Source organism: Lacerta agilis, chromosome 2 (assembly GCF_009819535.1).
Source record: "Lacerta agilis isolate rLacAgi1 chromosome 2, rLacAgi1.pri, whole genome shotgun sequence".
Taxonomy (NCBI): domain Eukaryota; kingdom Metazoa; phylum Chordata; class Lepidosauria; order Squamata; family Lacertidae; genus Lacerta; species Lacerta agilis.
Genome location: NC_046313.1, coordinates 21,671,564 through 21,696,569, shown reverse-complemented (window position 1 = coordinate 21,696,569; position 25,006 = coordinate 21,671,564). Strand labels below are relative to the sequence as shown.

The following is a 25,006-nucleotide window of genomic DNA, read 5'->3' as shown; positions in this document are numbered from 1 at the left end:
GAGAGAAAAAATGTAATTCTTCCCTGTAGAGATTGATCAAATTCTACCTTGAAGATTTCTAAAAGGAGCATTTCCTGCAAAGCAGAATTAAAACGCTAACATATCCTAGCTGATTTGTTCTGATCAAGAAAAGAAATACAGAAGAGCTTTATGGACAGAAAAGGACACAGCTCTATTCTTTTCAGTCTTTATGGCTATGCAGATTTGCAATGCTATTTCTTCTCTGGATAATGTAGTTCAAGTTTAGGATCTTTATCTTTCAGAAGCAGACATCTAAGCCCAGAATGCTGCTGCTTAACAAGCAGAAGAATGTGGAAGACAAACACGGGAGCTGAAGAAAGGCGTGTGCTGCTTGATGTGAAGGCAAGATAGATTGAGAAATGCTGGGAGCTTCCCCTCCTTCCCAAGACGCTTGTGGGGCCCAAAGCCCAATTCAACAGGCTCACTCCCGCTACACAAGATTAACCAACTCAACTTAAAACAGAACAGTCCAGCTGAAAAGTGACTGTGGCTTAATTTGCACATGATGGTAAGCAGTAGGCCATGGCTTGCCATGAATAAGCAACGTGCTAAAGCACACTGCTCAAATTGCTCCTGCTTCATCATTCCATCCAGCCTAGAGCTGTGAAAAACAAACCATGAAACCTAGGCTTAGTGTTAACATGCAAACCTGCATTGGTAGTTTGTTTCTCTCCAAACAAATCATAAACAGAAGTCAGGCTTTGTTCCTTGCTTACTCATTAATGTTTAGAGAGAAAACAAACCATGAGCACTCGTTTGCTCATAACACTAAGCCAAGGCCTGTGTTAGCTTCCACCTTTTTTTGTATGTATTTGGAGCTTATAAACAATTCTATAATCCTGATGGAAACTGTGGCCCTGAAGATGCTGTTATTTGCTTTACTGTATCTGAGAGCTTCCCAAGAACTGGGCAACATGCAATTTGAGCAGATAAAAAACACTATTAGCATCAACCATAGCTCTCTGAGTCAATGGTGGAAGCTTGGTAGAGGACGCCAATGACTACTGAACACAAACACCACATAAGCAGTATGTTGGCATGTTTTCTCACTTTTAATTTGCAATGTCAATTAACTTTCAACTCTTACAAGCTGTAAAAATAAATAAATAAAAACATTCCAAACATACCAGACTGCTTTAAAAATCAATGAAGTTACACTTACTTGTTCTCCAAGTTTATCCAAGTTATCCAGAAAATATTTCACAGACTCCCCCTAAAATGAAGGAATTGCACAGTTAATTCAACTATTTAATGCAAATTAGATAAAGGAGGTATATTGCACCCCATTCCTAAACACACTTGCTTGAAAGCAAATGCCACTAAGATCTGTGGGACTTGCATCAAATCAATGGCCACAATCTATCATAGGGCAAAGCACATTGATTTCAGGCAATTTAAGCATTCTGAACACTCCTGGATTGGGACCGATGTACATGGGATCGGGGTGTGCAAGGTAACTGTTTAGAAATTCTGCTTACAAGGAGGTAAAGATGGGGAAATGACTCCAAGTGTGACAATGATTTCTGAACTTCTGCATAATTTGTCTGCACAAATTTGCTGCTCATCTGTTTAAAGGGGGAAGATTGATACATTGACATTCATATGAGTTACATGCACATAAGATTCTATTTCAATAAATACAACTGGCTGTAGCAAGCAACAACCCAAATTTCAAGGAAGTGCAAAGTCACTAATAACAGAGAACGTTGGGATATAACTCCTGCCACATTCACCATAAACTAGCACATCTCTTTAAGAAAGTGTTTTGAAAAACACACATTTCAAATTACCTTTCCATGCATACAGAAAGTTAATATTGCTGGCACAAGCCAGAGATGGCTCATCATCCGGGGGGGGGGGGGGGCGGACGGGCGGACGGACACCCTATCATTTGGCCCAGTATCCTTCAAACAAGATATTCCTTAAGTACAAGTAGTGAAATGCTTTGTTATATATGGCAGGTTCCAGAACTGGCCTATAGTACTGGGGCTAGCACAGTGTGATTCCAAGAAAACACAATTGCTATTAGAATAAGCCAACATGTCCTGCAACAAAATGCTGCAGTGTACCCCACTTCTCTTAAAATATGTGCTCTTATTCACCATTTGATGCAGCCATTCTCTCCAAGCAGAGAATAGCACTCTGTATCCTCCATACCCCAGTATTTGCAGTTCTCATTGGATGTTTTCGAAGTTTTCTTTTTTCCTGCAAATCTCGGAAAATGCCCAAGCATCCTCTTTTTAAATCTAAAAACATTTATTCCATAATTCCCCCAAAAGAGAACCCAGAGCAGTTTAAAGCAATAAAAAATTATGCCCAGATAATTTATTAAAACACCATCACAATAAATCAGAACACAAGAATACTACTCCAGAAAGCACCAGTCCATAAGATTGAACTCAAGATAAAGATAAAAAGAAAAGCATCAACATACCACTCTTGTTTCTCACTGCCCCCTTTATGGTTACAATCCTGCTAGTACTCACAAAATGCACACAGCGTATCTTCAGGCTTTAGATTTTAATTTGGTCAAATCAGGTTTTCGTAATAAGAAACAAATCTGCATTTAGTGCAACTGCAGGACCTGGGGCTGATGCATGTAATGATCACTGAACAGTGACAAATTCTGGAAGGATAACTGTGTCGTTCTCCTGACGTAAAAAAAGAATCTTGAGGAACTGTAAGCATGAACAAAACAAAATCGAAAATTCTTTCTAGTAGCACCTTAGAGACCAACTGAGTTTGTTCCTGGTATGAGCTTTCGTGTGCATGCACACTTCTTCAGATACCTTCTTCAGATACTTCATGTAAGCATGAAGATTTACTGTGGTGTAAACATGCACTCTATTAGATGTATAAATGTTTATCCTCAATTGGAAGATTTTCAAAGATCCTCTTTCAGCCACTCCCTTTTCCCTGTTCCCGTTCTCCCACACAGTCGTCCCTCTCACTTTCCCTCCTTTTCCATCTTATGTGTACAGTAATCATTGCCATCAATCAATGCCAATGTGAATGGGCTCTTGCATATACCTCACATTTCATGACCATTTGGCCTCACTAATGAATTTTATCTTTCCTGTACCTGTATGTATATAAAACCAGTCTCCTGACTCAGGATCACATTTCTTGCACCTAATGAAGTGGGATTTAGCTTGAGAAATCTTGTGTCACAACAATCCTGCTAATGTAAATGTCCCACCAGACTTGTGTTGCACGAAGCATTTCTGTTTGCCAATGCGAAAAGTATGCAATGGTTACTCAATCTAAAATAACGGGAGTCCACTGAAATATCAAAATAGGAAGAGTGCAATTTTGCAAGCATAGAAGAGGAACAGCCAACATTTATTTCGCGAGGTGGGTACTAATCTTGATACTGATTTGAAGTGACTGAAAAACAAAGCAGCCCTTTGCAGAAAGCACCAGAGGCCTGTGCAGATGCTGAGAACCAGCAACCAATGACAATCCCCTGAAACCTTGATTGACAGTATATCTATTGCTCAAAATTAGCAAACCAGATAATCCTAAATGGTCCACTGTCTCAGAAGTTGAGACAGCTAGAGTAGAGATGTCTGGCTATGTTAAGGACAAATTATGCTGCCAATATTCCAGGCCATCTCCTTACTATCAGAGTCTTTAACAGAATCTTGTTGAAAATGAAGTTCCAGCCAAGGACATGTTTTCACATTGCATAAACTACGTACAGGGTAGATATGGGACAAACCTGAGGCTCACATGCATCTTTCACCCAGAGAATATGTGGAATAAATCTTGGCTTCCAAACTGGTGGGGAAAGTCATGCCGAGGTATGAGGCTGAAGTGTCATCACTGCACTGATGACACTCAGCTTTACTTCTACGCTGTTCTGCACAGCATTGTGTAATTGCAATTGCATCATATAACACTTAGCGGTGCGGAGGGGGAAGAAATCATAAATACAACTAGTATGGTGCAGGAAGGCAGCACTCAGCACATCTCTTGGAAACTTTTCAGTGGTGATGTCTGGAAGTGAGAGCTGGACCATAAAGAAGGCTGATCGCCGTAGAATTGATGCTTTTGAATTATGGTGCTGGAGGAGACTCTTGAGAGTGCCATGGACTGCAAGAAGATCAAACCTATCCATTCTTAAGGAAATCAGCCCTGAGTGCTCACTAGAAGGACAGATCCTGCAGCTGAGGTTCCAATACTTTGGCCACTTCATGAGAAGAAGAGACTCCCTGGAAAAGACCCTGATGATGGAAAAGATTGAGGGCACAAGGAGAAGGGGTGACAGAGGATGAGATGGTTGGACAGTGTTCTTGAAGCTACTAACATGAGTTTTACCAAACTGCGGGAGGCAGTGGAAGACAAGAGTGCCTGGTGTGCTCTGGTCCATGGGGTCACGAAGAGTCGGACACGACTAAACGACTAAACAACAACTGAGCCACTGTCCAGAAATTTCCGTGACTTATATTGTGGCATTCAGCATCAGAGTACCGGTAAGTTTGCAGTTCACCATTCATGTCTATGTCTATCTATTCCTTCATTTTACAGAGGTTAACCCTCTTCGGTTGTTATTCTGAACACACTTATCTGGTAGCAAATCCCACTGAACTCAGTGGAACTTACTTTTTAGTAGATATGTGCAAGGCTATGTTTTTAACCATTCCTAGGCTATGCTTTTAACGATTCCTAAATTATAGATTGCACTAAATTTCATCTGCATCTTTAAAGAGGAAGAGATCAATCACTCGGTAATTTGCTTGAGGTCAAAAAGAACTCTGTGGTGAAAGAGGAAACTACACTGAGGTTTCTTATAACCAAGGATAGCATTATATGATGAATTTTTCAACCACATAGCAAACCTTGTTCTACCAGCATAAAATACAGAACAATTTAGACAAACTTGCAAGCCTATAGTATTGTCTGACAAGCTTTTGCTAACTTAGGGAAAACTTTTACAACACTCACCAGATACGTAATGTTATTGTTTGTAGGCTGAGACAAGCTAGTTCTGAAGGTTGTATTTTATGCACTTTGGGGTGCCAAATGTGATTTTTGCTTTCCCATAAGCAAATGAATAAATAGTATTTGACCTGAAATTTAACACGACAGCCATATGTTCTAGGTGCCTATAAAATCCAGACCACTTGCCCAAACTGTATGCAATAGAGCACCTAAGTGTTGAATGCCCTATTCATATGAAATCTCAAACATTTCTGCTGAGAAGTCACCAAGATACAGCAAAGATCTTTCCTTGTTCCGTTTCTGCACCCCCCATTTACAACTCCCACTCCACAATGTATCTTCGTTTCCCCCCTTTCTTTCACCTAGAGATGCATCAAAATTTCAGGAGAATACCAAAGGACTTGCTCTTCCAGGTTTTTGTGCAAATCCACTGTGTATTTTATTAAATATCAGACTTAACTATTGTAATTCACTCTACACAGGGCTGCTCTTGAAGAGTATTTGGATGCTGTAGCTTGTGCAGAATGCACAACCAAGTTGCTAACGGCCAGCTCTGACCAGGCATGTATTATACTAGTCCAGAAAGATCTGCACTAGTTGTAAATTTGCTTTCGAGCCCAATTTAAGGTGTTAATAATGCCCATAATGCCCAAAATATATGAAGGAGAGACTACTCTCAAACTGGGCACAGAGCACCAGAATATCCCATTTTAAACAATCACAGAACATGTCAAGATGTAAAGTATAAAAATATGAGAAAATCACAAGCAATTTCAAACACACATGCATGCCATCCGTTTCCTTGAACAGGCTATCAGTAACCAAGTGTTAACTCTCTAAATCAAACAGAGTTGTGACCACTGATATTTGAGCTTGGATGTTACCACAGGGGTACAAATAAGAGATCCCCCAACCCTACCCTGTAACTGAACATTGTGTGGATTTCTGTACACTAAGATGGCAAAGAAGCTTAACAACATCACTGGTGTACAAAGTTTAAAAAGGCCCTCTGTCATTTTGCTGGCCTTCAGCCAGTGTCTCTGAATGCTCATGGAACATCTGCTCTCTTGTTGAATTCATCAGCATTATCCAGGGCCAAACTCAGCTACAAAGCCTGGTCTTTTTTCCAACTGAAAGATTTGAGTAATCTACACATGCTCACTGTTAAATACACTGATTCATAAACAGCAAGTATTCCATTTTCAGAGGAGCTGTATTTAGATAGCATGTGGTTCTCCCTGTAGTCTTGTGATCAACTGAAGAAAGTTTAAGCAAACATTTTAGTACAGTTAGACAAGTGCTGGTTTATGATGAACTGTGAGAAAGGAAACACTTAACCTAGAACTTGATGACACATCCAAAGCAAAATCAGTATTTTCTCCTTAAATGTTGTATTCGTTTACAGAAGCCTAGCCTATTTCCATCTGAGTCAGACATCTGGCGAATTAGTCACAGAATCCAGTTTCAGTTTGCAAACAGGCAAAAGCAGTAACTATTCTGTGCACTATAAACCAAGGTGCCCTTCAGCAGGCAAGGCAGTCAGAATTATTCACAAATGGGGGAGTTGAATGTCCAAAAAGGCTTCTAAGAAAAGGTCCCTTGCAACTTAACTGCACAATTAAGTTGCCCAATGCAACGTGTTACTTGTCACACCCGACCTTGGTCTCCTAGTACCACCAGTTCTCCAAGTCAAGCTGTTCTGTATCTTCCTCCCATCCTCTTCAAATGCAAAAAGAGTACTTAAGATGCCTACCTGAGAGACATGAGCAATTGGCTCTGGAACCCCATTGTTCAGCAAGTCACCCCCTTAAAAGACAGGAGAAAGAGCCTGCAAAAAAGCTGAGCTGCCCTGCAGTTACCGGTATGTTCTACCCACCACCAGAGATACAGACCAGACTATTCTTGCCCCCTGCTTGTTAGTAAACCAGAACAACTATAGTACACTAGGATTGGTGCAGTTTTAGAGCCACATTCTTCTGGTTTATTTTGCATTCTGTTCTACTTTGTTCTTCACCCTGAATGAGGAGGAAGAGGAAGAAGAGCTGGAGTGGGAGGAGCTGGCCCCCCAAGAAGAAACCGGGGAAAACTCAGATGTGGAAACCAGCTTCCTGCCTGTCAGTGACAGTGAGGAAGAAGAAAACCGCCTGCAAGAAGAATTTTGCCAGGAGTGGGAAGCCAAACAGGAGAAAATCAAGAGTGAAAAAACTGAAATCATCTTCAGCTACTGGGATGGTTCTGGTCACCACTGGACTGTCAAGATCAAATGGTGTGGAGCGACGTATGTACACGAAGGAGGATGTGAACCATCCCCCATGTGAGTGGATGATCCCGGGCCAGCTTGTTTTGCCTCTCAGTACTTTGCCCCCTACTTGTCCAGTGCCCTGTATGTACGGACAACAAGCGTCTAAATCAGACCTCCCTCATCTTTGTCCTAGTGATCTAAAAGACAGAAGCGCCGGGCTACTTACTTAAGTTTTCCAGAATATACATATATTTAGGCACCAGGCAAAAACATGCCTCTTCTCCCAGATCTTTCGCTAATTAAACAATTTATGGCATTTTAAATTCTGGGGGTGCTATTGTTTTTATTTGTTACTATGTATTCTTGTGTTTTTATGTTGTAAACTACCCTGTGATCCTCAGGAGAAGGGCAGTATATAAAGTTATTAAATAATAAGAAACAAACAATACAGTCATACATAGCACTAGATTTAGCACCTTGATGAGCAATGCATTTTCTGTATTTAATAGTGCCCCAAAGAGCTAGGTTTCGTGGATCTGATAGCAGGCTAAATGTTAAACATCCCATCCACTGAACTAACTGCTCTTCAAAATTAGAATATATTATTTGTGATCCATCAATTATTCAAAGGAACTGAAAGCTTCCTCAAACTTTCAGTGTTTTGTGCCAATTATTATTTTGATACAATTAAAAATTGTCTTCCTTTGGATTTAAGTTGCTACACACATAGTTAACCATTAGCCAACATATCAAAATACTTGGTTTAGCTTTTTAAACTCTTAATGTATAATAGATAAGGTGATAGCAGATTTAGCCTTCAGATAGGATATCGTTTTACTCACACAGCTGACCACCTGGGGTGTTGCACCCCTCCAGGAAGAAGTCATTAACAATGATCAAACTACTTCTGCTTTGGCTACTCCAATTCCTCTTTGATCAAACTACTTCTGCTTTGGCTACTCCAATTCCTGTACACTGCACAGATTTATTTATTTTTTAACACCCTATACCAGAATCAAATCTTTAAAAACAGATACTGGAACAAGGTTCTATGTCTCTTTGCTAGTTACTCTGCGCTATCCAATGAGGGATTGAAGCTTGCGAGTAAAAGTGGAAAAGGGTATGACTATGAATTTCATTATGTGATCTGGCACTGGGGTTGGGCATTTGGCTAGTCAACAAAGGTTTAGCTGACTGATTGGTCAAACATTTGTCAGTGTTTTTTTTTTTTTTTTTGAAGCACTGTTAAAACAAAGCAATACTTTAATCCAGTCTTCCCCAACTTAGTGCCCTCCAGATATTTTGGACCATACCCTCCCATCATCCTGAGAAACTGGCCAGAAGAATACCATGGTCAATGGTATTGAAAGCCACAGAAGAACCAAAAGGGTAACATCCTCTCCGCCCTGCCCAATCTATTCCCTAATGTAAGCCATCTACATGAGACACAGAGACTGTTCTTACCCAAACTAGGGTATGAAGGTGGATTGAAACAGATCCAAATAATCAGCATCAGCATGTCAAGTTGGGAAGCCATCATGTGTTCTAATACCGTGACTAATAATGAAATATTAGCGATTGGAGGCTGGTTCAAGGTTTGTGAATTCAATAAGGATTTACTGTATTTAATGAATTTAACCACCACCTCCAGAACGATAGGAACCACACCCCTTTTTCTGTGAAATGTTCACCACCTTTATCTCCAGCCTAGTTCTATTGATTTCAATAGCCACAATTGTCAAGGAACCAGAGTATACATGTTGGGATTCAATTATCTAAGAAGCTTATCCACATCCTCCAACTGCACAAGTCATGAAATTCCAAGGTCCTCCTGACAAGGTAGCCTAAGCATGGACATTAAAGTCCCCAACCCCATCGCCTTGGAGTCTTCAATAACACACTCCCCAAGACCACCTGTATCAGTTCAAATAGGGTGATGTGGGCAGAAGAACAATAGGTACAGAACTGGCCAACTGCTGAATAGGGCATCTGATCAGGCAGATGCTGTCCAGAGACCAAAGGCATACATCCCGCCCCTCAGGTTATGCTTGGTGCTACATCCAATATCTTGGGGATCTGGGAGAGGTTCACACCCCCTCAATATCCAGCTATGTCTCAGTAACACAGCCAGACAGCTCAATGATCACAAATCAACACTTACAGTGTTTTCCTCCACAGCTTACCAAAACATTCACAATGAAAATGCACAATATTAAAAGCCTTTGCTAATGACTAAGAAAAATTCAGCACCCACCTGATGCCCACCAATTTCTAGCTCTTATTCTCCCCCCCCCCCAATTGCTAGGGTCAAAATGCTGTAGACAAAGGTGAAACCATGACTGCCAAACCACCACTTTCAGGGTCTACAACCCTATAGCCCTTGGTTTCATGGGCCGCATATGCCCCTCCTCCCTCACCTGTCTATTTCCATACTGCTAATAATTCATAGCCCCTAGTTTAGTTTTGCCTCTGACAGCTTTCTTCTTGGTTCCTCAAGTTCTGTGCCTTCACCACTGTTTCTTCATGCCCTCCTTGTCAGTCCGCAGCCTGCTTTGTCCCCCTTCCTTCAGCCACCTTGTCTTTTGACTCATCTTCCTTCCTGCTCCACCCCCACAACCTTTACTGATCTTTAGGGTTTTCTTCTGATTCTCCTTTTGCTGCAGTTTCTTATTTCCTTCATTCTTTTCCTGAAGCCTCATTCTCCAGTTAGCCTTCCAGTCCATTTCCAGCGCTGATTTCAACATCTATATAAAATTCTGGAGAAAACTAAAAGGAAAGGTAGGCAAATAAAGAAAGCATTTGAGTGGTATAAGCTACTCATATGAAAGGCCTGCTGCATTTAGCAAACTGTTTTTCATGTCTTTCAACCACTAGATGCTTTCTCTCTGAAAACCTGACAACATTTGTCTCTGTATGGCCTGCATTTCCTGCATGGGCTAGAAAACACAGTGAAGCAACTTCTTCATGTCCTAATTTAAATCTACTTCTATGAGATCAGAGGAGAGAGTACTGCGAAAGTTAAAATCCAGAAATATTCCAACAGGCGAAATGCAGCCTCTTAATAAGGGTGAAAGCTACCGGTAACTCCTAGTGGTGAACAGCGGATCAAGTATTGAACTTGGACGGGGAAAATCAGTGTTCAGGTCCCCATTCAGCCACCTAGGTTCACAGGGGAACACAGAGAATGAAAGCTGAACCCTTCTTGCATGTCCATTGCTAATCTCTTTGCAAGTCATCCTTCATGAGTTCTTTTCTTATCTCCAGGTTCAGCCTCCTTACAGGAGAAAAGGAATTCTGGAAATCGAACACCCCAAGCTTTGTACCTCACTAGGTCAGAAGCGGGTTTAAACAAACGGGTCTGGCGTCATCACATAAAACTTGAGCACTGCAGACATACAAAAACAAAAAGTTCATTGAAATATAGCTACACAGCCATGAGCATTTCTGAGGTTGGCTCTCTTGTTGTTTCTACACTGGTTCCCAACTGATTAGATCAACACTATACATAGCTATTCAAAGACAGGCTGGTAAGCTCTCATGCTAGTTGTTTACATGCACAACCCTTTCCCCCTCTCCAGCTAGAAGTTGAACATATTTATTGGGGCCGTTTCCCAATCAAGTGTTCACCTAGGGATAGGGAAGTGACAAATCACAGGTCTGCAATTGCTTACGTGGATAATGAACATTTCTCTCCACTGCTTTCCATGCTAAAAAGAGAAACAAACTGTAGAGATTCTAACCAAACACGCCTTTTCCTGTCATTGACAATCTGATCAAAGGCTTGCAAGCATTGTCACAGGCGTAAACAGGATTCAGAAGAAAGACACTGTTCTAATTCTTCCTGGAATGGTCTTGCACTAGTTTTAATGACAATTCTCTTTCAAAGTTGTTAGCAGACCAAGGGGCCATTTCTACATCCAATTCCAGTTAAATGACAGAAGTGAACATCCAAAGCTCTGAATACTATATGAACATGTTAAGAGAATATTCAAATTATTTAGAGAGATGCTAAATCTACAAAGAAGCCACAACATTATTCAAACGCAAACTGTGCCTCACTGGATTTAAACAAATATATTCCAGTGTAAAACTACGCAGAAGCAAATTAATTCAATTTAGATTTATACAAATTGTTCTAATTCCAAATTTGAAATTAAAATGCAACTGGCTCATATAGTTGTATTTACAATTAGACACTATTTGCAAGGTTTTTCTATTCCACTAAGTATTCATTTACCTAATAATCTTGTACAGAAATAGTTGATTTTGTTTAAGAAATAAGATGCTACCACTCCAAGACATCTCTCCCTTCCTCTTACATGCTAGCCCTTCAAAAACTTATAAAGTGAAGATCAGCATCAGATCAAAAACAGTCACCTGATTATGCCTTTGTCATCACAAAAAGCTATTAATTCATATCTGTATCACTTGCCCCATGAATCTATAAAAATTAATCTCAAATACACTAGTACCTACCACTGGACAATACATTTGTTCCAGTCACACAATACTATTTTTGTTTCAAATATTTGATAGGTGCTTCAAGCTAAAATATCAAATCATGATTTATTGAACATTTCATAGTACAATCTGTCTGCCTCCAGTTCAATAGAGCATGACACTTGCATGTGTATCTGAGAGCTGCATATGGCCAGGAAGGTGGCCAGGGGGAACAATTTAAGTTGATTCACTTTTGCTGAGCCCTGAAAGGAACAGGGGATTTGTGAAGGCACTATTAACAGTTGCAGGGATACTGTAGGCTAGTCTGCCTCTTTGCACAGCTGTCCACTCTGCAATAGGAGTAAAATACTGAACTACACTGTAGAGTTGCTGTAAACTACTCACAGTCCAATCTACAATGTGAGGATAAAAATGGAGAACAATGCAGGGCTGTTGCAAGCTACCCTACCGTACCAGACCCCTAACCTGCAGGGGAGGTCTAATACCTCTGCACAACGTTGCTCAGTTGTTGTAATCCAGAGGTGGGGAACATTTTCAACCCTGAGGACCGGTTCCAGAACTTGTCCACCCCCAAATGCCAGATTTTTGTTTTTCTTTGTTATTATGTTATGCACCTTTGTGTTTTTATATTGTAAACTGCCCTGTGATCCTTGGATGAAAGGCAGCATAGAAATTTAATAAATAATAATGATGATAATTTTGACAAGTGGGTGGGGTACCTACTTTTCAATTGCCTGACATCAGGCAATTCAAATTTCAAGCCAGAAGCAGGCACAGGCTTATCTCCAGTCCTAATGATGTATGATCAGACTCTGCTTTGATGGTTAAAAGGCAGCAGTTCAGAGCACACTTATCACTGATCTTAGCTCTGTCCCTGTCCAGAAACATCTGTATCTGGTGAACCACATCAAGCTGGTAAAAGGCAGTCAAGGCCACAAAGGACACTTGGGCCTCTAGTGGCAAAGATATATCTAGGAGTGCCCACACCTGCTCCTTCAGAGGGAGTGCAACCCCATCCAGAGTGGGTAATTTGCCTATCTTCCAGGTATGGAGCCACCCACCTAAGGAATGTCCATCTGTGGGTGCTTCTGGAGGCAGAATTATGCCTGTACAGTGGAACCTCGGTTGTCGAACGTAATCTGTTCCGGAAGACCGTTTGAATTCTGAAACGTTCGACAACCAAGGCGCAATTGCCAGTCAGCAAAATCCATTGAAAAAATGCAGAAACACGCCTTGGAAGCCATTCGACTTCCTAGGCATGTTTAAAAACGGAAGCATTCACTTCTGGGTTGCTGGTGTTTGAAAGCCGAAACATTTGACTTCCGAAGCGTTTGACAACCGAGGTTCCACTGTACACTGATTTGCAATTAAGCAGCCACTAATAAAAATATTAATCTGTTCTTTATTGTTGTTGTTTATATTGTGCTTATTTTAATTGTTCCTGGCCATGGGGTTGTTTTGTAAAACTATGTTAAATAATATAAATAAAATTTATGAAAAGGGGCTGTTTTCACATTTCAAAATGATCCAGAAAGTCTGATCATTCCTGATAATTTCTATCAGATTCTGTTTATGAAGTGGCTGCCATATACGAAGGTTGGGTGCTTTGGGGGCCGGGGCGGCGGCTTCTGAGCACCACCAGTTCTTTTTATGTGAAATGGAAATTTAGTGGTGCCCACGTCAGTTTCTTAGATGTCCAAATGTGCCCCAAGGGCTTAAAGAGGTTGTGAACCCCTGTATTAATGACCAGATCACTGTATCAAATCCAGTAAACTTCAATCTTTCCAGACAGTAAGTCGCAAGCTCTGATCACCTGACTCTGAGGCAAATATTTTCCCTACTCCTTATTGGAAAAAATAAGAGTGATCTCACCAGGTAAGTTCTCCTAGAGAGGAGCTACATCTACAGTGGTACCTCCGGTTACAAACTTAATTTGTTCCGGTGGTCCATTCTTAAGCCAAAACCATTCTTAATAAGAGGCATGCTTTCGCTAATGGCGCCTCCCGCTGCTGCCGTGTCACCAGCTCGCCACTTCCGCTCGCATCCTGGGGCAAAGTTTGCAACTGGGAGCATCTACTTCCGGGTTCCACGGTAATGTTAATTCATTCTAAAGCACAGGTGCCGTGTGGGAACTGTTCTGCATGACATGAAGTAATTTCACATGAGACTCAAATTATTTCAGTCAGAAATATCATATTTTTCCACACTGTAGCAGAAATCACCCAAATCTTGCAAGGTACTTTATTTAGTACTCAAACGTGTTAAGCAGTGAATAAAAGGCTAGCACACAGACCCTACTAAGCACAACAAATGGAAAACAGCAAAATTGAAAACAAACAGTCTGTCCACTACAAACAACAGTCACTACTTAAACAGTATTACAGTGGTACATCATCTAGATGCGAACAGGATCCGTTCCGGAGCCCCGTTCACATCCTGAGCAGTCCGCATCTCAAGCGCCATGTCTGAGCATGTGCGCAACGCGATTCGACGTTTCTGCTCATGATGTCATTTGACGGGTCTGTGCATGCGCAAACCGCTGAAACCGGAAGTAACCTGTTCCAGTACTTCCAGGTTCGGCACATTCTTAACCCGCACTATTTGCATCCCGCTGCGAACGCAACACAAGGTATGACTGTTTGTTTCAGGCCAAAATGTCCCCATGGCAGATCTTTTATTTAATGCATAGATCGTTTACTTTATGGTTTACATCTATTCAGTGGATTTATATTATCTACTCTGAGTCATGTGAAACCTTTGGTCGACTCTAAATATATATTTGTATAACCTATTTAATGTTATGACGTTTACACAATAGTCCCTTATAACTTGAAGAAACATGATCTATGATTCATATCTCAAAATAGTTCACATTGCCTTGTGAATTAGACAACTACACAAAAATATTAGCATTGTATAGCAAGCCTGGAAGTTTATTAAATAGAGCATTACTTTGATCTATGCATACTATGTGATTATATTGAAAGGGGTAGCAATGTCACACACACAAAAAAGTTTTGTAGCATTTTAAAGACTAGCTGGTTTACTAAGGCACACATTTTCATGGGCTGGAGCCCAATTCAATCAGTTTTATCGAATGAAAAAGTCTCTAGGCTAGGAGTATATTCCACAGTATGTGAGATCTCAAATATAACAATAGTGTCCCCTTTAGAACCAAGATTTACCGTACTGTTGCAAAATGAATAGCTTATGCTACCGGTAGCATGGGGTGGACAGCTGGATCCCGTCCATCAGCCAGCTCCTGACAGTTCCCCAATCCCAGCGATGGGTGGGCATTTAAGTTCAGTGTGCAATGCAAGCCTTGCTTGTAGTAGGGATCTTCTCAGTTCAGGAGCCTTCCAAATAGAGCCCAACCCAGCAAGGCACCAAATTTAAAATGAATCTGAAGCACACTTTTATCTCCCCCACATCTGAAGTCATATGATATTGAGAGTAGAGAACGTAGGCACAGCTGTGAGAAAATGACCTTGCAAGTCAAAGACCTTGCCTGCCTGAATCTGCATTGTGGGCAGAGGTTCCCCAAGCATACATTACAGGTACCTAGCAGAGACATTCAGTTTGCAGTCTTCATCTTGGAACACAGTTTAGAAACTGACCATATGGCACCCAGCCAAATTCTTTTACTTTTTTGCTCTTTATTCTTCCTCATCTTCCCCCACACCCTTCTGCTTTAACATCTTGCCTGGTGAAGAGTTCTGGAGAAGTTGACAGCTTGCCAATATTTTGTAACATTTTGGTTGGCCCTAAGAAAGGTATTGGGACCCAGGTGGGACTGTGGGTTAAACCACAGAGTCTAGGGCTTGCTGATCAGAAGGTTGGCGGTTTGAATCCCTGCCACGGGGTGAGCTCCCGTTGCTCGGTCCCAGCTCCTGCCCACCTAGCAGTTCAAAAGCACGTCAAAGTGCAAGTAGATAAATAGGGACCGCTCCAGCGGGAAGGTAAACGGCATTTCCATGCGCTGCTCTGGTTCGCCAGAAGCGGCTTTGTCATGCTGGCCACATGACCTGGAAGCTGTCTGCGGACAAACGCCGGCTCCCTCGGCCTATAGAGCGAGATGAGCGCCACAACCCCAGAGTCGGACACGACTGGACCTGATGGCCAGGGGTCCCTTTACCTTTTTAAGCTGAGTATTGCCTAACTTTCTGGATTTTGGAGGGGGTTTTCTCAGCTGCCTTTACTCTTAACATGCCTTTTATTACCAATTATCTTTGAAAAAGGCCAGCCTTACATCTACTTTAAGTGAATGCTTTCTTACCCTTCTGCAATATTTACTGGGAGACGTTCATGACTTTGATGGAATAAGGATTGAACTGAACTCCCATGTTCAGACCACAATTGCAGTTAGTTAACTTTTATGTTCCAGGTTAATATGTAAAACATTAAAAAAAAAAAAACCCACAAGAGTTGTATTCAAAACTTGGTGTTAGGAATACAGCTGACTTCACATATTTCGACATGTCCAGATCTTCTACATTAGCAAGAAGCCACAACTAAGCAAAGCAGACAGTGGAAAGTATTGCAATAATGAAGTTCTCACTGTACAACTCCATGGGCAAAGCAACAGAAAAGTAGTCAAATTTGACTTTAAAAGGGGAAGAGTAGCTAGCAATTTTGCAAGCTTAAATGCCAGTTAAGAGTTACTCTGTATAATCATCTACTTTTGTGGAGCTATATTCTACAGTATACCAAGCACCTCACCGTGATACTCGGGCAATAAAAGCAAAGCAGTTTTATATGCAACTAGACTATGTGAACTTTGTAAAGAACAGGCTATTGCCAAATTCTAAAGTGTTAATGTTCACATTTCTATTTGGGGAAGTGGAAGGGAGAGGGAGAGGGAGAGGGAGAGGGAGAGGGAGGGAGAGAGAGAAAAGGAAATGACAGCTGTGTGCTGTTCAAACATTCATCAAGCCAGGAAACCTTGGAGTATGCATCGAAAGTGCAACTGACTAATGTTTCCTTCCCCTCTCTCCCATATACCCCAAAGCAAAGATGCAATTGTTACTTAAAACAGTACATAAATCAAATTAGTTAAAAACACAAACAAAAAAGTTGTCACTTGCAACAAAGCATCACATATATTAAATGAGGTTTCTGAGATTTGAAGTAGTTTGCTTTAATGATTTAAGGCATTCTAAGGAACACCTTTCTTTCTCCTAAATTATGTCATGAGAACTGGATAAATACAAAAGTTTGTAACCAGAGGCTGGATTCAGTTAACTAGTTCCACTAGTGGTAGGAAGTGCAATGGTGCATGCTGGCATGACAGGCCTCCCCAACATTGGCTTGGGTGGGGTGGGAGAAACCCCAGATCAGTGTGCAGGGGGAGAGGGGAAGTCTGAGCAAGCAGAAATGCTTGAGCTAAAATAACATCTGTATTAGCGCAACATTGAATTCCTCTCTTTGTTTCCACATTTGCCCAAATACTGAAAACCTGAATGAAAACGTTCTAAAGAAACTCTGCATATACGTGCCCATTTATTTTTCTTGAAAAATAAATGCTAAGAGTTTTATGTCTTATTTCTCTTGTTGTCATTGGCTTGGATCCAATATTGCCAACCAAAGTCATCCCCGTCCCCCTTTATTGATTCTGCAGCTCCCCACAACACATTCCATCCCATTCCATTCTGGAGGGTCCTTTGACCCTTAGGAGCAGCTTTTCAAGGGCTGTAATGTGGAAGATGGGGCAGGAAAGTCCATTGTGTAAGAAGGGTTCTACACGTGCTTCTTGGAACCCAAGCCGTTATTGCATATATCCTATTCTGGAAGTAGAGGTAAATTTTTGTCACAGTTCTTCCTTTCATAATATGGAGATTGAGAAGTATGGGCAACAACAGCTTGGTTTCACATATACAGTCATACCCTAGGTTGCGCACACCCCGGGTTGCGGACGTTCGAGTTAAGAACACCCGCAACCAGAAAGCGTTTCTGGAGCGCGTGCGACCCCCGGATGCGCAGAATGCTTCTGCACACTTCACGCATGCGCAGAAGTGCTCAAATCGCGCTACTTCCGGGTTTTTTCTTTTTTTGGTGGGGCTTTCGTGTTAAGCACACCCGTGTTACATAGCGCAATCCGGAACGGATCGTGTGCATAACACGGGGTACCACTGTAATTCCAAACCATAGGGTGACTCTACACGAGCAAGTCTTGGGCTCACACACTTCCACCTTCCCCCATTTCTCTTGCAGAGTAAGATGATCTTACTTACCATTTCTACAAACCGTTTCTACAAACCATAGTTTCCCGTTACGTCTGAACCAGCAAATTATAGTTTGATTTAGACATAGTTTCAAAGTAAATGAACAAGCCTGGAATGACCCTTAGGCTTGCATATTCACTCTCTTTCATATGCTACAATGCCTAATTTCCTTGATCTGTAGCAAAACAAAATTGGCCCAACATCCAAACCAGCAAGACGTACCAGATTTGTAAACCAGTTTGATCTTGATTTTCAGAAGCACATAGGCAGACAATTTAATGCAGACAATGGCTTACATAATAGGATGTTGCTACCTGAATATTACGGAACGTGGGTGGCGCTGTGGGTTAAACCACAAAGCCTAGGGCTTGCTGATCAGAAGGTCGGTGGTTCAAATCCCTGCCATGGGGTGAGCTCCCGTTGCTTGGTCCCAGCTCCTGCCCACCTAGCAGTTCAAAGGCACGTCCAAGTGCAAATAGATAAATAGGTACCGCTCCGGTGGGAAGGTAAGCAGCGTTTCCGTGCGCTGCTCTGGTTCACCAGAAGCGGCTTAGTCATGCTGGTCACATGACCCAGCAGCTGTACGCCAGCTCCCTCGGCCAATAACATGAGATGAGTGCCGCAACCCCAGAGTCGGACACGACTGGACCTAATGGTCAGGGGTCCCTTTACCTTTACCTGAATACTAGTGCATGAGGTGAGAAGGATAAACTGTGGTTTTGAGAACTGGGAACACAACCGGGAACACAACGCAACAAAATGTAGACATATGGAAGCCTTCTGTACAGTGTTCTAGCCAGCTTTGCCTTATGTTTCTCCACCCCCCCACCCCTAAACAAGGAAAATTTTCAGATCCTTCCCTAACTAACATCTTGTTTCCCCCCCATATTTATTTACCTACTTAATTTATATAGTTGTCCCATATCAGAAGTACTCTAGAAGCCAAGCTGCTGTAGTTGTTAAGAGTGTCTGACTAGAACCTAGGAGACCAGGGTTCAAATCCCCACTCAGTCATGAAGCTCACTGGGTGACCTTGGAGCAGGCACAGCCTCTGTAGGGTCTTTGTAGGGATTAACTGAGGAGAGGGGATGAACCATGTACTCCTTGGAGAAGAAGGTGGGATATAAATGCAATAAATAAGCTCTTCTGTGTACTTCCTTAAGAAAGCTGGAGAGGCAAGCCAGAGTCAATCGCCAACCTGGCATCCAGAAATCTCCATGTGGTCGTAATTTGACCGGCGCCAATAGCAAAATGTGCCTGGTACCTGGCTAATTTCTAACACTGGCAGTTCATATGCTTGTGTTTAGCATCCTAGGACTCTTATGAGCAAAGGTAACATTACCAAGAGTTAAGTGATTGGGAATAAGAGGAGCCATAGCTCAGTGGTAGAGCAACTATTCTGTATGCTGAATGTTTGATACCTTGCATCTCCAGGTATGTAAGGAAAAGAATCCTGTCTGAAACCCCGAACAGCTGCTGCCAGTTAGTGTAGATAACACTTAGCTATACAGACCAATGTTCTGGCACTAAGGCAGTTTCCTATTTTCCATGTAAAATAACAGCATGCTCTACTTATTTGTGCCTTGCTCCTCTAGAAACAAAATATTCCCACATCATTACCCCTGACTGTGTTTATCATCATCCCTAAACTTCTTTCAGAACCTACACCTGATTTTAACCAGACATATGTGGTGTGCAAGTAGCTTGTAATACCATTTTTTTTTCTTTTTGTATCTTTATTTTATGTGAAGTACATTAAAAGCAGGAAATCATTCTTATATACTCTCAAGGCCAGGTTCAAATTTCAGGCTCTGCTACAGTTGTGGTGGGCCTTGTGGATATTAAGTTATGTGTAATGATTCTTAATAATCAATTTGTCAAATGAAAATCATAGCAGGCTAGGCTATACATCTTCAGAGTATTTTGATCATGGCTAACGATAACTTTTACAATGGCTCTGAAAGGAATCATTATTTCACCTGAAAACATTTTACAATATGCAATCTCAACAGGAACAACAAGTATCAGATGTGCTTCTTACCAGTTGAAATTCTCTGCGTCTGTCATAGGCATGCTGGATACCACTATCTGCCCACAAGCTTCTTATTGCTGGAAGGAACTGCAAAAAAACTTGGGTCTCCACCATTCCGTTCGCAACCACTCCTGAGCGGGTATCAAAGGCCATCAGCACATCACCATTTCTTTGGTTAGACGGATTTCCCCAAGGAATATGAAGTTTCTCTCGAGCATCCACAAGGACTCTCACACCTTCAACAAAATTGAAAGCACTTTGTTATTTTCCTAGTGGTATTTATTTTAGGCCCAATAAACAGCTTCTCTCAAAAAGCAATGAGTAACACACATAGAGAGACCCGATCTAATGACAACAAGTAATGGATGGAAAAATGTCTGTAGTAGCCCTGACTGCTTTCTACATAATCAGATCCTGTGCAGTTTTGGGCATAGAGAATAGCTATTTCATATATGCCTAAGGCAGCTGCTGGAATAGGACACTTAGCAGAAATCCAAAGTGGTAATCAGAAATAGGGAGATTATCAGCTTTGACAAAGCATGTCCTCAAATTTTCTTTTCAAATAATGAACTATAGACGCGGTATTAACTTGGGATGCAATTGCGAAACTGGCCTAACACCTTAATTCTAACATATCGTGAAGTAGGGTTGAGTGAGACCTGGTTTTCAATCTTGTGATATATCACCAGCTAAATATCATGATATCCCAATATATCACGTCAGAAATAAGGATGGAGCTATGCAGAGGAACTGGCTAGCTTCACAGATTTACCCACATTGTGATTTTTTGCATAGCACACGAACACATTATGATTTGCAATATATTGCCAGGTCAAAAATTATGAAACTGCTATCACAATATGGACTTCAAACCGTTTGGGATGATTTATCACCTAGCCCTATCAGGAAATAAGTACTACAGTCTTCAGTGCAGTCCAGCTCATCTTGAAAATGCGAAGAGAATACTATCCTTAAAATAGAAGGTAAAAAACAGAATGTGTACAAGCTGTTACATTTTACGGATAAAATGAAAACACTGGTGTAATGGAGGGGCTAAGCGGTTCAGTCATGAACAAGTTGTGGGTTTAAAATTTACCTGCCATGAAGTTGCTACGTAACTGTAGGTAGGCACTCTTCTTCAGCCTCAAGACACTTAACACTAACATATATTACAGGTGTGCTGCAAACATAATACATACACCAAGGCACTTTGAACACTCTACTGTGCTATATGAATACTAAAAAGTACTGTTGTTTTATGAAAAGGGGGAAAAGACACATATAAGACCAGAACACCCTACTTTGGTGTCAAAGTTAAAAATAAATTTGTAGTTTCTAAAACACTATTAAGTATTTTCAGTAAGATATTGATTATCTAGTATCAGTTATCATGATCCTGGAAAATAGTTGGTGAAATGTATTCAGTCTCTCTTTCACAAACTCTCTTACTTTCAAAGTAAGAAGCACTGGAGAATGTTAGTTTTAAATGCCAAAACAGTTAGAATTGTGGCTATTAGTTGAGATCTTTTCATTTGGGATTGTTGATGCCTATAAAGAAAAAAAGAGGGACCATTTTACTGCAGATAGTCATGACGATAGAACAATATAATCTCTCTTTTGTAAACATAGGCTTGTATCCAACTGTATCCCTTGGCTTAACAGAAGGCTCTTTCATCCATCAGAGGCTTCCATGAAACAGGGAAAGGCAATTTTCATCAGTTTCCCTTTCCTTCTGGAGTCCTCAAACACCTCCCCCTACCCCTTTGGAACAGCGTGGGAGGTGCTGCAGAATGGGGGCTCTAGGCCAGTGTTTTTCAAGCACTGTTCTGCGGCACACTAGTGTGCCGCGAGATGTTGCCTGGTGTGCCGTGGGACAAATTGTGTTTATTTGATTCCTATTCAAGAGAATTACTTTATATATAGTCAATATAGGCACAGAGTTAAATTTTTTAACATTTTCTAATGGTGGTGTGCCTCGTGACTTTTTCATAAAACAAGTGTGCCCTTGCCCAAAAAAGGTTGAAAAACACTGCTCTAGGCAAAAGGGAGCCAAAAAAAGCCCCTCCTTCCCCTTTTCACTCAAGAAAGTCTCCACTAAGTGAAGAGCCTTCAATTAATGGAATGGCAATCTATAGCTGTGTAATACATCTGCATAATTTTCTCAAAGTGCCACCACTGTTTGATTCCCAAGAAGCCCAGCCATGTAAAATTCCTTCAGTCTTAGGTGATCTCGTTTAACAACTGGGTGGAAAAAGCCTGAGGCAGCTAACATTTAGATCAGGTAGGAGAGACATGCACATCCTGATGACACATGTGAAGAAGACATATATTAACCTGTGTAGGAATTTAAGAGAGCATGACAGCCCAGAAGGCATATTTTCTTGGCACAGAAAGTCTCAGCATGACAAGATTAAGCTTACACTACAGATAACTCCCCATTCTTGTGCTTGTGTATAAATAAATTAAGCACCGCCATAGACAAGGCTCAGAAGCCAAGAGCCCCATCTTACGATTTTTGAACAGATTCTAGACACTTCAAAAACTAGAGAATCAGAGAACAACTTTTCCCTACATACAGATCAGGGATATAAGCAGCTCCTGCAAACATGAAGCTTGTAAGCTGTCTTATGGTATAACCTCCTCTACGCATCTTTCCAGAGAACTATCTTAAAATATTTGAAATGTATACACTTTTTTGGTAGATACTTGAGATGGGATGCACTTTCAGCTTTAATGCCTTATTTTTTGCAAACATATGTTCTGAATGGAGATGTGAGGGCCTGTGGGGGGAATGGAAAAATTCAAAGGGGGGGGGAGATGGTCCCCCGAAAAATATTTGTTTCTCCCCCGCAAAAAAAAGAAAAAAGGATTATGAAATATTTTCATTTAGAACAACAAACAAACTATTTAGGACAAAGTGCTCATATATTCCCCCCGCCAAATGGTTTCTAAAACTATGCAACAGGAAGATTTTTATGTGAGACTATGTACGTACAGTATCAAATCATTACAATTCCTGCACAGTGAGAACAAGTCCTGAGCTGTCAACTGAGAGTACAACGCTCACATGCAAGAGCAAGATGCATTTCGGCCCTGGAAGAAACATTCAATGCCATCTTTGCTTGTGGTCTTCCTCTTATTGGCATATTTGTTGATCCTGTTTCTGTCCGCTTGTCTAGGCCTCAAAGGACTGGGAGTGGCAGCAAGTACATAGCAACATTATTTGTTGTCATCTAATTCATGTTGCTGTTGGATCCAAGATTCAAAGTCATAGGTGATTATAGTCCTGCTTCCGAATATGATCAAATTACAAAACAAACAGCACACTTAAGGCTTGTTGTTGGAAAGGTGCTTTCAAATGCTGCAGACTTCAGAACATCTTCACGCATTTGGCCAAGAAATACAGTCTGGGATTGTGCCAAACATATCCCGCCTGCAGAATGATGGCAAGGCAAGGTCTCCGCAAAACAAAGTCTCTGACTCCTCTTGCTTCTTACATACTTCAGATTCCTCCATCTGCTCCAACATGTGAAAGAAATTGGTCTATGTTTGAAACACCAAATCAAGAAATAAACTGATTATGTGAAAGGACAAGAGCTTATTTCAATCTGGGGAAACCTTCAGCTTTTAGAGGTCCATGATAATATGAAGAAACAGAAACTGATACCACAGAAAAAGAGACTGTTCAAATTTCATGTATACCTCGGGTTACAGACGCTTCAGGTTGTGTGTTTTCGGGGTTGTGCACTGCGCCGAACCTGTAAGTACTAGAACGGGTTACTTTCGGGTTCCGGCGCTTTGCGCATGCACAGAAGCACCGAATCGTGACCTGCGCGTGCGCAGATGCGGCGCTGTGGGTTGCGAATGTGCCTCCCGCACGGATCACGTTCGCAACCCAAGCGTCCACTGTACTGTACTGTAGTGTGTTCACTGAGTTTTGTTCCTCCTCCCATCTTTTTCTTGGCTCTTTTTATGTCTGTTTTATACTGTGGAGGACTGAAGAAGACGACATCAAAATTTTCTGAATAATCATTTGTCTTACTATAAAGTTGATGGTTTCTAGTTATTGTTTTTGCGTGTTCATTTACTGGCAAAACCAAATAGATGCTAGGTTCCTTACAATTTGCAGCTCCATTTTTTAACAAAAACTTTCAATTCCATTTGCCTGAACAAGCATCATTTTTAATATACCAGACATGATAATTCTATGGTAAATCAAGTTACTGTATACATAATGCATCTAATGTTCCTAAAGTAACAACATGACTTTTGATATGTAAAGAGTATGTAATGTACAAGTATTGCATTTCAAAATAAATAAATCCAAAAATTTCCGGAGAAGGGCATTCAGGGGGAACACTGAGAAAAAAACCTTCCTCCCCCTCAATGATTTCAAAATTCTCAGAAATCTTACATCTCTAATTCTGTGCTTTTTTACTCAATTGAGATCTGTACACATCAACTCCTCTCATTGTGCATAAAAAGAGAAACTGTTAGGAAGTTGAAAACGAGACTGGACAGGTTAAAGCTGGAATCTTAGACTGTACCATATTGTCACCAGTTGTAGCTTGAGCCAAACCCAAATATTTTGTAAGCCAGGAGGGGGAAGGGAGAGGAAGCACACAAGCCAACTGACATGCAAAAATAATTTGTTCCTATACTACTCACTTCCATGTCACAAGACAGCATTAGAATGACACTAAGCAATGGTACAGATATATCCATTCTTGGACAAGTTTTGAACATATTTCCATAACTGTTCATCACTTTGTGAAAGCTAAAAACATCCCTCGTCCCATGCATACCCTTCTCTCCTCACTGTGTAACCACCAAGAACTCTCCTCGCTTACCCTTCACGACCCCAATTTCACATGCAACAAATTTCACATTCAAAAATCTACAGACACAACTGAACTGTCAGGTGTCATAAGGCATGATAACTAGCTTATATGAACTCCTGTTTGATAAACCTCAAGAATATTATTTAAAAATAAACTCCCCAGGCAGGATTTGTACGCCGTTCCACATTGTTCCGTTATGGACCATTCACCTCCTGCAGCAGACACTGAAACATTTGGATGTCTA

General features: G+C 41.2%; 1 protein-coding gene across 1 annotated transcript in view; it reads right to left on the bottom strand.

Annotated features, from left to right (window-relative positions):
* GNA13 (G protein subunit alpha 13) overlaps positions 1–25,006 on the bottom strand; it is a 30,376-nt gene that overhangs the window by 3,551 nt on the left and 1,819 nt on the right. Inside the window, exons 2-3 of the mRNA XM_033138898.1 lie at positions 19,931–20,157; positions 1,184–1,234 (exon numbers count right to left, since the gene is read on the bottom strand). Of these exons, the coding sequence (XP_032994789.1) occupies positions 1,184–1,234; positions 19,931–20,157 (278 nt within the window). The remainder of the gene's footprint in view (positions 1–1,183; positions 1,235–19,930; positions 20,158–25,006) is intronic.